The sequence below is a fragment of the Poromitra crassiceps genome (genome assembly GCF_964638095.1).
Source record: "Poromitra crassiceps genome assembly, chromosome: 20".
In the NCBI taxonomy this organism is placed as follows: domain Eukaryota; kingdom Metazoa; phylum Chordata; class Actinopteri; order Beryciformes; family Melamphaidae; genus Poromitra; species Poromitra crassiceps.
The window spans coordinates 29,448,483-29,466,010 of record NC_139637.1 but is presented as its reverse complement, the minus strand read 5'-3'; the positions used below and the strand labels follow the sequence as shown (position 1 = coordinate 29,466,010).

At 42.4% G+C, this 17,528-nt stretch overlaps 1 protein-coding gene across 2 annotated transcripts in view; it reads right to left on the bottom strand.

Moving 5' to 3' along the window:
* LOC310794604 (serine/threonine-protein kinase 38) overlaps nt 1-5,694 on the bottom strand; it is a 41,620-nt gene extending 35,926 nt beyond the window's left edge. For both annotated transcript variants that reach the window (XM_083656591.1, XM_083656592.1), the window contains exons 1-3: nt 5,666-5,694; nt 3,962-4,094; nt 180-231 (exon numbers count right to left, since the gene is read on the bottom strand). In XM_083656591.1, coding sequence (XP_083512717.1) covers nt 180-231; nt 3,962-4,092 — 183 coding nt within the window. In that variant the 5' untranslated portion in view covers nt 4,093-4,094; nt 5,666-5,694. The remainder of the gene's footprint in view (nt 1-179; nt 232-3,961; nt 4,095-5,665) is intronic.
* Nucleotides 5,695-17,528: the final 11,834 nt, after the last annotated feature.

The following is a 17,528-nucleotide window of genomic DNA, read 5'->3' as shown; positions in this document are numbered from 1 at the left end:
ATACTGAAGATCCTTCAAATCTTTGTAAAACAACAATGTAAGCAACAACGTATCCCTATAAGCTTTCAAAATCCATACAAAAGCTCCAACGCCTCAACCGTGACTGCCGACGAGTTTGGCCTAGTTTGGCTCATTGTAGAATCGTTTGAGACAAAAAGGGCAATATAAATAAAACTCACCTCTTCATCAGCCAAGCCCTCTTGATCCATCACTTTCTCCAGCTTCTGCTGCCTGTAACAAGTGGAGAGTGCAACAATCAAAACAGCCAGCATGTTTATTATTAATATATATATATATATATATATATATATATATATATAATAACTTTAATTTATATAGCACCTTTCATAAAACCCAAGGTCAAACAAACAACAGGGATATAAGCATGTGATCTTGGGCATACAGCAAATTAATAATCCACCAACAATTTCTCCCCCTTACTCCACTCCGCTATTTGCGTGCATAACAAATCTGTAGAGACATAGTGATGAGCAACAGGGGGGAAAAAATCAATCCACAAGCTATTAATGCTATTTATATTAGGCTGTGAAAAATGCTCCCTTATCTGTAAAGGGGAGGCTTGTGCGTACCCAATGAACCCATTTTCATTCAGATCAATTGAGCTGAGTGGTCATGGGCCCCCTTTGAAATAGTTTTTTTCCTGGCCAAAACATCATTTGATGTATGATGATATGACCGATAAAATGTTTTTCTTTCCTGGTGGTTTATGTTGCTTTTCCCATATTACAAGGGTTGAACAGCCTGCTTTTTAGAGTTTGGGCAGAAATCCTCCCTTTTTGAATACTAGAAATCGATTCCTAGCCTCGCCCGCTGCATGGGGTGCTATCACCCGCCCTGTCGCATACGCAGCTCTCGCCCGCAGTACGGGTGCTGCGTGGCCCCGCCTGCTCTATTGGCGTACGCAGCGCACAATTGCTCAACTTCGCATCACTGATAAAGCTGCGTTCACACTGACCTATTAAAAGTTTTTCGCTGGCATCGGGTTTACATACAAAGTCAATGCAAACGAGCGATTGAGCGTATATTCGCCCGGGAGAAAAATCGCTGGGCGTCCGTGCGACAGCGACAGAGCGATAGGGCGAAAATACGCTCGTCGCCCGAGATGAAATATCCCAACTTGAGCGAAATTACGCTGGCATCAGTCGCTCGTTGTTCAACGCTGATTGGCTGCCGTGTGAGAGTGAGTCAAGGATCACACTGGCTTGGAACAAACCGCTGGTTTATTGTGTGGCAACAAACCGCATTGACAGCTGATTGACAGGCTGACAGCTGACATGAAGTGAAGTCTGTACAACCGGTATAGAGCTCGCCTTAGGAGCACGCTGATAGGCTTAGCTTGTAAACAACTACGGTGGCTCGTAGTGGACAAACATCATGACATTGCGTAACGTTATAGCCCAGATGTCCGTCAATTCGTGTGCCTGTTGACGAGCGATTTAAACACAGCGACAGAGCGATTCCAAAGGGTTGAATCAAGCGACAGAGCGAAAAATAAATATCTCGGTGTGAAGCTTAAGATCTACAATTGCTCGATTGACCATCACTGATCACATCATGGGCTCAAGTGATGTCACTTAGCGCACAATTGCTCAACTTCGGCCACGCCCGCAGCTCAGCTGCTGTGGCCTTGTCTGCTCTATTGGCATGCGCAGCGCACCACTGATGACATCACTCCCTGATGACATCACAATTGCTCAAGTGACCATCACATCATGGAGTGCTCGATTGACATCACTCAGCGCACAATTGCTCAACTTTGCATGTCATAGACATTGTGACATCATCAGTGACATCACAATTGCTCGAGTGACCATCACTGATGACATCATGCAATGTGGGAGAAAAAATTTAAACAGACACACAGAGCCCACTTCCTTCCTTTATGATGATGATGATGATGGGATATAGGATGAATCAGTGTGACATCACAACAACAAAAAAGTACTTCCGGACGCCACTCTAGCAGAAACTATAGCTATATCTATATATCACAAAAACTACATTACATCACTTATATTTTGACATTGTGAGTGAGAACAGAAGTAGCTAAAGAGTCTAGTCTAATGTATATGTATAGTGTTAAAATTGTGTGAACTGTCGCAGTTTTAAAATGTGTGAATTTAGTCAAAAGTATACTCAAGGCTGGCTCCATAGGGTCGAATTATAAAGGTTGAAAAAAGTATAAGACTTAGACTGACATTTTTTAAACTTTACAAAAGATAAATTAAAGTTGAATTAAGGTGATAGAGTCCTGAAAGTGGTGACTAGTTTAAGTGATGGTCATCTATGTACTATGAGCAAGCCCCTAACCAAGATCTCATCATGGTCATCAGAATGAGTCTGGCAAAATGACTTTTCAAAGTTACTATCCAATCAGACGCATTTCCTGAATACATATGCAGTGTGGGACTGTTACCTCATCTCTCTCTCCTCGTGCTGGGTGATGTTACTGTAGAAGTTCTTACCTCATCTCTCTCTCCTCGTGCTGAGTGATGTTACTGTAGAAGTTCTTACCTCATCTCTCTCTCCTCGTGCTGAGTGATGTTACTGTAGAAGTTCTTACCTCATCTCTCTCTCCTCGTGCTGAGTGATGTTACTGTAGAAGTTCTTACCTCATCTCTCTCTCCTCGTGCTGGGTGATGTTACTGTAGAAGTTCTTACCTCATCTCTCTCTCCTCGTGCTGGGTGATGTTACTGTAGAAGTTCTTACCTCATCTCTCTCTCCTCGTGCTGAGTGATGTTACTGTAGAAGTTCTTACCTCATCTCTCTCTCCTCGTGCTGAGTGATGTTACTGTAGAAGTTCTTACCTCATCTCTCTCTCCTCGTGCTGGGTGATGTTACTGTAGAAGTTCTTACCTCATCTCTCTCTCCTCGTGCTGGGTGATGTTACTGTAGAAGTTCTTACCTCATCTCTCTCTCCTCGTGCTGAGTGATGTTACTGTAGAAGTTCTTACCTCATCTCTCTCTCCTCGTGCTGAGTGATGTTACTGTAGAAGTTCTTACCTCATCTCTCTCTCCTCGTGCTGGACGATGTTACTGTAGAACTTCTTACCTCATCTCTCTCTCCTCGTGCTGGGTGATGTTACTGTAGAACTTCTTACCTCATCTCTCTCTCCTCGTGCTGGGTGATGTTACTGTAGAACTTCTTACCTCATCTCTCTCCTCGTGCTGGGTGATGTTACTGTAGAACTTCTTAACTCATCTCTCTCTCCTCGTGCTGGGTGATGTTACTGTAGAACTTCTTAACTCATCTCTCTCTCCTCGTGCTGGGTGATGTTACTGTAAAAGTTCTTACCTCATCTCTCTCTCCTCGTGCTGGGTGATGTTACTGTAGAACTTCTTAACTCATCTCTCTCTCCTCGTGCTGGGTGATATTACTGTAGAACTTCTTACCTCATCTCTCTCCTCGTGCTGGACGATGATACTGTGGAACTTCTTACCTCATCTCTCTCTCCTCGTGCTGAGTGATGTTACTGTAGAACTTCTTACCTCATCTCTCTCTCCTCGTGCTGGGTGATGTTACTGTAGAACTTCTTACCTCATCTCTCTCTCCTCGTGCTGAGTGATGTTACTGTAGAACTTCTTACCTCATCTCTCTCTCCTCGTGCTGGGTGATGTTACTGTAGAACTTCTTAACTCAACTCTCTCTCCTCGTGCTGGGTGATGTTACTGTAGAACTTCTTACCTCATCTCTCTCCTCGTGCTGGACGATGATACTGTGGAACTTCTTACCTCATCTCTCTCCTCGTGCTGGACGATGAAGTTACTGTAAAAGTTCTTCTTACCTCATCTCTCTCTCCTCGTGCTGGACGATGAAGTTACTGTAAAAGTTCTTACCTCATCTCTCTCTCCTCGTGCTGGATGATGATACTGTAGAACTTCTTACCTCATCTCTCTCCTCGTGCTGGACGATGAAGTTACTGTAAAAGTTCTTCTTACCTCATCTCTCTCTCCTCGTGCTGGGCAATGAGGTTGCTGTAGAAGTTCTCCAGGGTCACTTTGGCCATGGTCACTCGCTCTTTGGTGTGGTTACTCATGGAGGAGAACGAGCTCTGGCCTGTCATCGCCATGCCTACAGGAGGAGGAGGGGCCAGAGGAGAATGTTTTTGAATTAGATCATTAGGGCCAACTAAATGGGAAAAAAATGCTAATTAGTGGCCAAAATGGCTCAACACAGGTTCAGCTCGATGGAGAACTCCAGAGTGGAGGAGCACACCTGAGCAGGGTTGAAATCAGCCAGGGAAGTGGACTATGAAACCCCTCTGGGGAGAGAGGAGAGGCTGCATGCCAACTCTGTGAGCGAGGCCTGCGCAGATTAATGGCCAAACTTGCGATGCTGCGCAGCACGATGACGGAAACAATATTTTCACTCACATGTTGTGGTTCCTGCTTGGTTCGATTATGCTCCACTATTCACGTTTCATATTGGTCAATTGATATAAAATAAGTTGAACAGGGGGAAAGTATACATATTAAATTATCATACTTATCAACTTTAGTTCAAATTGGCTAAGTGGGTGGCGGTGTTTTTGCGGTTGGTGGCGGTGTCTGTCACGATTGTGTTTCATCAGTGATGTCATCAGTGATGTCACTTGAGAAACTGTGCTGTCATCAGTGATGTAAATGTATAAGTGGCATTGGCATATCATGACTAATACAAACACCAGAAACTTAAAAGAAGAAGAAGAAGAAGAACCAGGTCTAGAGTTGAGACCATCCAAATGTGAGAGAAAGCAATGTGCTGCAAGGCATCTAGTCTGCCGGAAAGCCACCATGGTGTACTTTGGTGGAACAAGTGATTTGATTTGAAAACGAAATAGCTAAGTGTCATCGCCGATTCGCCAGACCAATTCACAAAAGTGAGCAAATAAAACATGAACTTGCAGATTCGTCAGGTTCCCAGGCTGTCATAATGGTAACGTTATGCCGAATTGAAGAGTGCATCCTATACGCAAAAAAACACCAGCGTTATGTTCTAACGTTATGCCTTATGTACAGTACGTTCGCCGATAAACAAGGCAACATTGAATGGCCATTATGTCTGAGCAGTGATTGTCGTGACGTTCTGTCATAACGTTACTAGAATAAACAAAACGTGTGGAGCTATTCAATGATTGTTCCAAGTAACAGACGGCACCAGCAAGTATCAGCCAAAACCTCCTCAGCCTGTCTGTCAGGGCACCAGCAAACAACTTCCTGGCTTAGCATTACCTGGCTAGCAGCGTAGACGTGTGTAGTGACGTTAGCTAAAGATAGTTATTCAAACTATAACAAAGCAACTCAATTAAAAACCTCACAATAAAGGTTCACGAGATTTTTATTTTGCTTGTACGAACTTATACAGCAGCAGAACCGAATGCGTTACCCTGCTAACGTTAGCTATCAAAGTTCATGGCTGCGTCAAGTCAAGTTCCCTGACCAAACAGCTAGCGTTAAGGGGAAAGTTAGCTAACGCTAGGTAACTAACGCTAGTCAGCTAACTACTGACCTGTCAAAACAGCGTTAAATCGTCTTGAAAAGAATGGTGTACAATTCATTAATTGGACTAATTAATCCACGAATACATTCGAGACGTTGTTTTTCCATTCAACTCCGTACCTACTGTGTTTAAAGTTGTTTTCTGTTCACTTAACGTTACGTTACCTTAGGTGCGTGTCTTCCTCTGTTTTACTCTTCTTCTTCTTCTTCTTCTTCTTCTTCTTCTTCTTCTTCTTCTTCTTCTTCTTCTTCTTCTTCTTCTTCTTCTTCTTCTTCTTCTTCTTCTTCTTCTTCTTCTTCTTCTTCTTCTTCTTCTTCTTCTTCTTCTTCTTCTTCTTCTTCTTCTCCTCCTAAGGGCGGTTATCAACCAACGTTGACAGATAGTGCATTACCGCCACCTTCTGCTTCGGAGTATGGTCATACATTTTATTTTAATCCTGTTTGGTTAATGCCACTTGATAAATTCATTGTCTTAATATAAAATTCCTGAATTCCTGTCTTTCAGTAGGCCATACTCTATCTCCCCCTCTTTGAGAACGTGGTAGGAAAATGTATGTTAAAGTCCACCTTTACTCAACTTTATTTGCCATGTCTGTCTTCTTTGTAAATGCATATCGGATTACAGGTATACGACTGGCAAATGTGTGTTCTGCCACCCTTGCTTTGAATTTCATTTGAGTTCTCCCTATGTAAGCAATCATCACACAACGTTGTAGAAAAACTCTGTTGCTTTGGGCAGAAAAAATTGCCTACTGTGCCATATAATTTAGAGTTTAGAGTAGACTAATATTTGATTCAAAATTCTATTTGAACAGTGAAACCCGTAGACGGTGGATTCCGGAAACAGGCTGCAGTTGCAGAGTTCCCCCACTAGATGGCAGAAGTGCTTTATTCTTATCAGGTTTACACATTACACAAGCAGCTCAGTTGGAGACTTTCAGCTCAGTTTTCACTGAAACAACAAAATATATTGTTTCAGTAAAAACTGATCTAGTTCCCTCAGTTTAAGTTAGTTATGACTGACAGATAACCTTTGTTATGTGTGTTAACTTCTTGAAACTAGGGTCATTTTGAACTCATGCCCAGCTGGTGCAACCCTGTGCTGATCTCTTCATTCTTCATTGATAACAGGTTTGAATCCTGTACCTTGTTCTGAGTGTTCTTCATTTTGTAAGCATTAGTTTACTGCTTACTGTGCCCAGGGTACTGCAGTGCTACACATCGGTGGCAGATGTGTTGAGTTCTCCCCTGATTTGTGGAGAACGCACTATATAAATGCAATCAACCAATCAATCAAATCAATCAATCAAAACTTTATTCCAGACTCAGGGTCGATTATAAAAAGTCACATGCAACAATAAAAATAAACCCTACAGACAGTAGGAAAAGAGCAAGAATCAAATAAATAGTGCAGTATTCATAAAATCGACCTATACCAGTGTCTCCACAGAGGTGACTGATATCTAGCCTACTAAAACTCATGATCCAGGTGTCCGATCATTAAAATTATTTTATTATACTAAAAAGGAGAGATAGACAATCAGGATCTAAAAGTGTAGCGTAAAAATGTAACATACAATTAGGTAAAAAGTGTCAATTTTAAAGGAGCTTCTGATAGGCAGAGCACAACGCCGATGCACGCGCACTGTAGACTCTGGACGTGCTGTAATATTTCACAAGGTGAGTAAGAGAGCCACCTGATGGTGAAAACACCTATTGACGTTCCATTACGATGTAGGTACCGATTCTGCTCACCCTACAGAATCTGCTCGCCCTACAGAATCTGCTCGCCTTACAGAATCTGCTCGGCCTAACGAAAGTGCTCGGCTCGGGGTCCACAACAGGGTCTAACCCATGGGTCTAACCCAAACCCTAACCCTAACCCTGATTTATATTTTTAATGTCTATCATGTCTGATAACATCAGTAACTTGTATGTAATGTAATGTATGTAATGTAATGTAACTTAGCGTTAGCTTAGCTAATCTAAAGCTCTCGGCCATTTTGCCCACGTTAATCCCACAACGTGCCCGACGGACAGAGATGGGAAGTAACGAAGTACAAATACTTCGTTACTGTACTTGAGTAGATTTTTCGTGTATCTGTACTTTACGGAGTATGTATTTTTCTGACGACTTTCTACTTTTACTCCCTACATTTTAACACAAGTATCTGTACTTTCTACTCCTTACATTTTCAAAACAAGCCCGTAACTTTAGTTTTAATGCACGACAACAACGATTAAAGAAAGACAGAGAAGAAACAGGGCAGAATGAATAGAGATAGCTCATTCCAGGCTCCACCAATAGTATTTTAGTTAAGTCAGATCTGCCCAAAAGTAAAAGTAATTTTCTTTCTCTTTCTAACTTGTCTAGTGGTAATTTTCCTTGTCATAATTGTGTACATTGTTATGCCATGCTCAAGGGAAATCATTTCACTCATCCTAAGTCTGGTGCTGACATTAAGGTGAGAGGCAGGATCACATGTAACACGAGATATGTGGTTTATTTGTTAAAATGTCTATGTAATCTATATACTATGTTGGTAAAACAAAACGTGAGTTAAAAACAAGAATCTGTGAACATAAATGTTTTATACGCAACCATGATGAGAAGTCATCAGTTGCTAGACACTTTAACAGCTTAAAACACAGTTTGAGCGACTTGCACTACATGGGCAAACAGTTAATATGCCACGGAGAGGGGGCAATAGAGACAAAATCCTCCTTCAGAGGGAAACTTATTGGATTCATTCCCTCCATACCCTCATTCCTAATGGATTGAATGAGGAGATATCATTTACTTGTTTTTTGTAAAGCATACTAATTCTCTTATTTTTTTGTAAAGTATATATTTTTTGTAAAGTATATCCATTTACTTTCAACTTTGATGTTCACAAAGCATTCTCATGTGTCTTGATTCTGTATATCTACATTGTTGACTCCCCCTGCTGACTCTTGGATCCTTAATTAGGGTGAAGGTGAATCACCTGTGTTTTTTTGCCATTACACGCTGAAGAAGGGCGGCTGGCCCGAAACGTCCGTGTGGCAATAAATTATTTTAACTTGGAGTGCTGTGCTTATCTTTCTTTATCCACCAATAGTATGAAATGGCACTCGTCCGGTCCCCTAAATGTCAGCTTGTGATTGGCTCTCTGTCAATGTTACGAAACCTCATTGGCTTGACAGTCTCCTAAGGGGGCGTGAACATAACCTGGAAAAGAAGTGCACAGTCTACCCACCACACCATGTATCGATACATATACAAAGGAAACCAACCCAAAATTGTAATAATGGACATTAAAATACACCAATGCTGCATCCTGCGTATAGCCAGGGAGAACCATCCGACCATAGTCTCAAATGACCTCCTGATGTCAGCTGACAATGGGGAATGTTCCATCTTAGTCCTATTGGACCTCAGCACAGCGTTCAACACGGTCGATCATGCCATCGTGCTGGACAGACTCAGGGAGTGGGTGGGCATATCTGGTGTGCCTCCTACCTCAGAGAGAGAAGCTTCTCTGTGGCTGTGGGCCCTTTTAAGTCCGTCCCCTCAGCCCTTTCATGTGGCGTGCCTCAAGGTGCCGTCCTTGCGCCATTTTTCTTTGCTTTATACATGCTCCCCCTGGCCTTTCTCATCAGCAAATTCCCAGGTATCTCCTACCACTGCTACGCAGAGGACATCCAGCTGCAGGGCCGATTCTAGGGGGGGGCAGGGCAAAAATTAATCTTGCCCACCCCCAAATTTTTTTTTTTTTTTTTTTTTTTGTATCTCCCTTTTTGAATTCCAGGCGACCGCACTTAGGGCAGAGTCCTGCGCGGGTCTGATTTTCAAGACCCGGTTCCGCCCGGCCCCGCGACGTGCAGTACCGACCCCGCTCCGCGAACCCGCACATATGATCAATCAGTACCGCAACCCACCCCGCCCCGCAGACATGAGACCCGCCCCCCGACCCGGAACCGCATATATATAATAACCGTTAATCTGCAGTGCAAACATTTTGTAGTGAACCTAATGAAACTGCCACCGTTTCACACGAGAGGCGAACAGCAGTCTTTCTGGCCGAGACTCGTCAGCTGATGTACGTTAATTAGCTTTTAGCAGCTGCTAGCTCACTAACCAGCTGGATAGCTCTGCTATCAGACACACAGACAGTTACAGCAAGCAAAGTGACTTACCAGCTATTTCCAATATGTCCGGTATAATCCATACTGCCTTTATGATTGCTGTTGGAGGAACGTAAATCCACGTTGGGATGAGACCTCTCCACTTTCACGCTATCCATCCATGACATGTTCTTGCCTGTTGCTATGAAAACAGCCAGTGTGTATGTTTGACTGGAAGCTAACGTTAGCCTACTATATTATCTGTCCGACTCGTATTGTCTCCAATCAATCACCTTGACCGCAGCTGAGTTTTGAATGTTTTGTGCAGTCCATATAGCGTCACACATTGCACAGTATGCGCATACTTGAAACGATGCCGGTTATGTAAACAAACTGCGAAAACGTGCATCAGAAACTTTTCTCCTGTTCGAGTCAGACCAGCTGCCAGACACCCCCCCTGCCAGACACACCCCCTGCCTCCATCTGAGTGCAACAGAAAAACATACAAGGCTCATACGTTGTCGTTGTTCCACCCGCCGCCCGTCCGCATTTATTAATTTTTACCCGCCGCCCGACCCACCAATTTACAGAAGTGTATTTTATACCCGCCCCCCGCGTTTTTTTGCGGGTACCCGGCGGGGCCCCGCGGAACCCCGACCCGGTGCAGGACTCTGACTTAGGGTGCGACCCGAAGGTTGGAGACCACTGGGTTAGTTAGTTTAGGGCACCTAACAGTAGTTATAGCTTTAATTTGATTTGAGAAATAAGCTCATCCAATGCAAAGAATATTATGGAGTTGATTATTTTAAACTATGGATGAAGGATTGTTATTTATTTGTTAGGGTAACAAAGTCAATCTGCTTTCAAAGTTTTAATTTCAGTTTGAGTTTGAATAAGACTAAAAGTCTTGTAAATATAGGTTTGAAGGCTAAATGGCAAATAGTTTTTAGCTATGGTTAAGTCTCACTGCACTAGTCTTTAATTTGATTTGAGAAATAAGATCATCCAATGAAAAGAAATGTTATGGAGTTGATTATTTTAAACTGGATGAAGTATTTTTATTTATTTTTAGGGTAAGTCAACCTGCTTTCAAAGTAGTTTTCTTTGTCACTTTTCAGTTTGAATTTGAATAAGACTAAACGTCTTGGAAATAATAGCAATAGTTTTGTAAATAGTTAGTTTGTACATAGTTTGCTAATAGTTTTGACAATAATAATGTAAACACTGGCCTGTCACCTGAGTGAAAGTTCCTACTTACAGTTTGGGGACCCAAAACAGAATGGTGACTCCTACTGGAACAATTTGGTTCAGTGTTTATGCCTGTGTTGCTGTCTGTTGTAGTGTAAAACGACTAAAGGGAGAGCAGGTGGTTACATGAAAGTGAGTGAGAAAAGGAGAAGATACTGAATAATGACATCACAACAGTATAATCCTAATGTTAATTTAAAATTAAATATTCTTGGATGAAAGTCCAAAAAACTTCAAATTTTCTTCGGCGCTGCCCTTGCAGGCAGCACCGAGAGTCCATTCCTACCTAAAAGTAGGGGAGGTCCGGGACGAATTAAGCAGGGGGACGGAGTGAGCTTGTCCTCATATACTATCTTTGACGAAATTCAGGAAGACGATTTTTTTCCCCCATGTTACACTTCCTGGTACCTCACTTCCTGTGAAATTTCAGCTCGGCCAGTCAGTGGATGGCGGAGATATCCGCAAAAACGTTGCCTTTTCATCTTATTTTCAAACGGGAGTAAAATATTGCAAACTGTGTATTTTTCTATTAGCGTGTTGGAATTTATTTATTTAATGCTGCTAACGCTATTCATCTGTTAGACCTATTGGTAGACTACAGCTCAATGATTGTTTTGTGTGTAATGTTAGCATATCCTTTGTGTTAGCTTAGCTTTCATCCAGGGAGACGCGCGGGGGACAAATAAAGCACTTTGCTCCAATTGCCTTGAATAGGCTATGCATGTATCTGTGCTTGCAGGACAATGCCTCGCATAAGGAAGAGGACCACGGACAGAGGGCAAAAAAATGCACACATTCAAATATTTCTTTGGATAAGCCATTTAAGGGAGGTAAAATATTGATCACATCACATCAGCAAAATATATAGATAGAAGTTATAATTATATTAATTTGCAACATATAACATACTAAAATGTATTTCATAATACTTAGTTTCTTAGATGACCAAAAGATGAAGGAATTAATGCCAGAAAAAAATTGTTACCTGGCTGTTTTTGTGCCTTTTTCACAACTGCTACATTAGTCCCCTGCCTGTGCTTTATTTGTCCCTTCACTGTGGGACAAATTAAGCATTGCGCAGCTTCTGGTTGCCATCTGATGACGTCTGATGTATTGACCCATGGAACGAAACTACGGTTGGTATTGCCAGAGGACATGTGTAGGTTGCTTACATAAAAATATTCTAACTCCAGCTGAAACAATCTTTACACAATGACAAAAAAAACAAAAAGTGCTTCATTCGTCCCGGACCTCCCCTACTTCCAGCGCCACTGAATATAATGCAATTTAATCCCCATCCCCGAACCCACAACCTCTGGCAACCTACCGCCAAAGTTGCCCCCTACCAGCCCACCCTAGTGTGGCAGGCTAGATACGGGCCTGTCCAGCTGTATTGCTCCTTCAAGCCCGGCAATTTAGAGAAACTCCCAATTTTACTAGAATGTCTCTCTGCCATCGAAAACTGGATGGGGAGAAATTTCCTCCAACTTAACGCTGCAAAGTCCGAGGTGCTAATCATAGCCGCCGACAACATCGCCTCCAGAGATGTCAAATCCCTCACCCGCACCTGTTTCTTTCACCTCAGAAATAGTGCAAAACTCTGGTCCATCATATCACATACTGAACTGGAAATGTACATGCCTTCATCTCATCCAGACTCGATTACTGTAACTCACTGTTCTCCTGTCTCAACAAATCATCTGTCAACCAACTCCAGTTAATTCAAAACGCCGCTGCCAGACTGCTCACTAAGTCAAACAAATCATGTCACATCACCCCCATCCTTGCCGCCCTGCACTGTACATTTCAGAATAGACTTCAAACTCCTCATTCTCACTCACAGAGCTCTCCATGGCCACACCCCCTCCTACATCTCAGACCTCATCCTCCCATACAGCCGGTCACTGAGGTCATCCGACCAGGTGCTCCTGGTCCCCAGGACCAAACTCAAAACTAAAGGGGACCGAGCCTTTGGGGTGACGGCCCCAAGGCTCTGGAATGCCCTCCCCCTGGCCCCTCCCCCTGGCCCTGCGAACCGTCCCATCACAAAGCCTTTTTAAAAAACAACTCAAAACTCACTTATACAGACAGGCCTTTGGCAATCGATAATCAATCACTGCTTTTTTACTTGTATCTGTTGTTTTATCCTATGCTTTTATTGTACCTCGCTGGTTTTTTTTAATCTATTGTCTTATTGCACTGTATTGTTTTCCTTGCCTTGCTTTTCTTACCTATGTAAAGCACTCTGTGCATTTGTGCTGTGAAGGGCGCTATATAAATACAGTTTTACTTACTTACTAGATTGTACAGTGTGCAGTGATGAGTCCTGAAGCCTGACTTAGAGATCTATCTAAAATACTGCAGGATGTGGCCAGGCTGTCACAAAATGTCTCTATCTCTCTTTCTGTGAGCGTGTGTGTGTGTGTGTGTGTGTGTGTGTGTGTGTGTGTGTGTGTGTGTGTGTGTGTGTGTGTGTGTGTGTGTGTGTGTGTCTGTGTGTGTGTGTGTGTGTGTGTGTGTATAGCCGTTTTTCCACATGCGTACCGGAAAATTACCTGTAAGTCAATATCGGACATTTCCCTTCACACCTGAGCGCTCGCATGTGGGAATCTAATCGTCAAATAGCCGGTATGTTGGGGGGTGGGGTAGGGCGGAGCGGGCGGGGGACAGGGGGCGGAGGAGAGTGGCCTGGGGTCATGACGTATAAACTGTGCTGCAGGCCACTGAGGCCAGTCAGAAAAAAACAAAAAAACAAACATGGAGCCGGCGTCCACTCTTTTGATAATATTGCTGACTCGTTTGACTTAAGAGCAGCGTCAAGCCAGCGTAATAAACACAGACGATTTCGCCCCTCCCCTCTCTGCTCGAGAGAGGCCAGTCCTTCACTCAGTCCTCCGCACTTCGCAGCAGCCACACAGGACAGACACAGCGAGAATGGCAGAGGCTTGCAAGCTGCCTAACGCTTGTATGTATGTAGAGAAAGCAAATGCACGAAGCGAAATGTGGAAGTAGTTTGCTTTGATGTGTGCGAATGATTAGATGATGCACGCTGGAAGTGAACGTTAAGCAACGTGTGTACACCTCGCCCAAGGACCGGTGTCGCGGCAAATGACTGGACCCGTTCTATACTTGTGTTCCTTATCGCGCATACCGCTCTTCTGACTGGCTCGAAACTGGTGAAATGTCCGCGACGACGGGGTCACGCTTATACCGGCACAACAACTTTCACACATGCAGGCATTAGACCACGTTCCGGTCATTTAGCGGTACAAAGCGCATGTGGGAAAACGGCTTATGTGTGTGTAACACATGCACTCTCCACCAAAGGAAGTCCTGAGTCTTAGGGCGTATTCACACCTCTGGGTCGTTTTTTTTGTTCCGATTCAGGTACTTGTGTAACTTACCCCCAAAACACTTTTTTTCAGCTTTTAACCTACAGTATATATATGACTTTGGGGGTGGTGTGTGAAGAATTCTGGTCAACATTTCCACATTTGAGACCAAACTGTTACCATTTGTATAATTTTCAGCAGCATAAGTTCCCTCTATGGGTTCAAACGTGCTTTTTTGTGTGTCCTCAAATGAATGGGAGATTTGGTACATCGTGACGTCACGGTGGTATTATTTTGCGCGTGCCCCACTCATGTGAAAAATTGTTTTTTTTTTCAGAATGCATTTTTTTCCGCCAATGTTTGGTCGATTTGAAAACAAATTGCTGCTAAGAATTCAGGAATTAATTTCCTTTAACACAATGTCCACGGCAATGTCGCCGGATCATTCGTTTAATACAACCAACTGTATCGCAAGAAAACATATTTACTGTCCAATATTGACAAAAAGACCGCAACACCACAAACGCGACCGCCAGGTCAGACAATTAGCCTAACGTTAGCATAGCCACAGTACACAGCAAACAGGCTGGGCTGTGGCCGCAGCAGAGCATTGCCAGTCACTCACCCGGACATGCCCTTAATTATGCATAACTTTAAACCCCTATCAAATGTAAACGGGCGAGTTATAAAATATATGTTACCCCCACAGATGTTATGAAAAGGTGAAATTAGCTATATAGACCAAAACCGTGTTTCGGGCCAGGCTGTAAAGATGTTTAATTACTGTTACAAAGTGGGGCATTTTAACAGGAACAACGGGACTACTGAGTCCTGCCTCAAGTGGGCATTTGAGGAATTACAGCTTAAACAAAGACTTCCGCGACATCAGGGGAAAGTGGGAGGGGTTAGGGCTTCGCCATACTATGAATCTGTAGAGCCGGAGACCAAGTATTATAGTTTTGAAGGTATAGTCCACCCAAATACTACTTTCTGTCCAAGTACTTATAGGTTTGCAGGTATATTCTGTGCTTTAAAACACAAGTACTTAGACAGAAGTAGTATTTGGCTGAAACATACCTAGGTACTTGGACATGAAGTAGTATTTGGATGGAATATACCTTTAAAACTATAAGTATTTGGAGAGAAGGTAGTATTTGGGTGGAATATATCTTCAAAACTATAAGTACTTGAACAGAAAGTAGTATGTGGCTAGAACATAATACTTAGTCTCCGACTCTACAGATCCATAGTATGGGTCTACCAAACAACAGTCTGGTTAGCTCAGATGGTAGAGAACCAGACTTACAACTTAACAATCTTGGGGCTGAGGGTTCAAGTCTGTGTTGAAGTGTTTATTTGATAAGGACATGATCTTTCACTTTATATTAGGGTACACGAAAAGAGCAACAAATGTACAGGTAATAATTAAGTAATGATTCAATACTACTGAGTATGATGCACCACTTTACAATAGGGTACACAAAAAGAGTAACTAATGGTCAAGTAAGTAATATGTAATGATTCCGTATTCATTAACTACTTAGTATGATGCATCACTTTACAATAGGGTACACAAAAAGAATAACTAATGGTCAGGTAATAATTAAGTAATGATTCAGTACTCATGCAGTAACAACTCTGGAGCAGCACTTGAGGGGGGAACGATAAAGGTAAGTGGTGTTAAGTAATAACGAATGAGTCACTCTTTGGAGTGAACAGCTTTGATATACCTACAAAATAATCATCAACTAATCATTAAGTAATGATTAACTACTCTACTATATTCACAAACTCACATTTACTAATCATTAACCATCTATTCAGGAATTGACCGACTAATCAGTAACTAATGATTAACTAATATATTCATGAACTGACATTTATTAATCATTAACGAATGATTAACTACTCTACTCATGGAACTGACCGAATAATCAGTAACTAATGATTAACTACTATATTCACGAGCTGACATTTAGTAATCATTAAGTAAGGGATAATGTATTGTGAGCCGGTGATTACTGGCGAAATAATGACCGACAGGTGAATGATTGAGCCCGACGCGCAGCGGAGGGCTTAATCATTCACCTGTCGGTCATTATTTCCAGTAATCACCGGCTCACTATACATTATCCCGCTTAGAACACGGCCTACAACTAAATTATTTCAGTAATCTGACAAAAATAATTATTCAAATAGATTTTTTAATAGCGTTTTCAACGACAAAGCGGTTTCATTCGTAATTGGCACACAAGACACCACAGCTGCAACTGGTTGGCCTAATTAGTAGTGTCTGCAGACAAAATGCTCTTATCAACTGATTAATCCAGGTGTGGCAGAGCAGCGGTCGGTTGTCGAGAAATAATGACCGGTGAATCTTGTTGATTGACCAATCAGAATCGAGTATTCAAGAGAGCCATGTTCTAAGTAATGATAAACTACTCTACTCAGGAACTTAGATACTAATCATTAACTAATGACTACCTACTCATTAATTAACTAGTGATTGACTAATGACAAATTATTCATTAGCTACTCATTAACTAACTATTAGTTAATGATTAGTTTACTAGTAACTACTACATTATTTGTGTACGTTATTGTAAAGTGTTACCCAAAAGGGCACTGCGCGGAGGCAGAAGTCCCGGGCGGAAGATTCACGCTGTACAGGAAGCCTAAAAAAAGGTACAGCTGTCCCAGAGTCCCAGATTGTGAATAGCCTAACCTACTTACTCATAAACTGTAGGCACTGTTGCAGTCATGGATCGTATAGGCTACTTTTTTACTTTCACTTATGCCTTTCCCCTTGCTGTGTGAGGTGGTTTCCTCTTTTCTTTTTTAATGAATGAGCTGAGCTTCGATCTGTCTTCCCCGACGTCGATTCGGGGCTATGACTACCTCCACTGGCGGAACGAAAGGCGTAACAAAATGACACTCCATTCCGTTCCTGTGACTTTTACACAGGAGGCGAGGCGTAACGATGCCACAGTCATTGCGGCTTTCACAGGTTGTGTAAAAGGGGCTTAGGTCTGGAGTAATCTCTGGGCTTCTGCAGCCAAGCAAAGACAAACAGACCAACTAATGTATAGAGGGGGAAACACATATTACAGGCACATTGTCAAATGTGCTTGAGAAATGAAACAGTACAAAGAACTGAGCAAGTATAGGGATGCAAACACAGCGCATGGCAATTTGTTTTTCATGTCAATTTAGGTTGGTATTTAGGTCTTTAACTGGGATGCGTTTTGTGGCAGGCTGATTGCATGTTCCTTTGCATCTACATTAAACTAAGATATAGATTTTTTTCTTTTAATATTTGCTTGGTTATTTGTGCAGACATT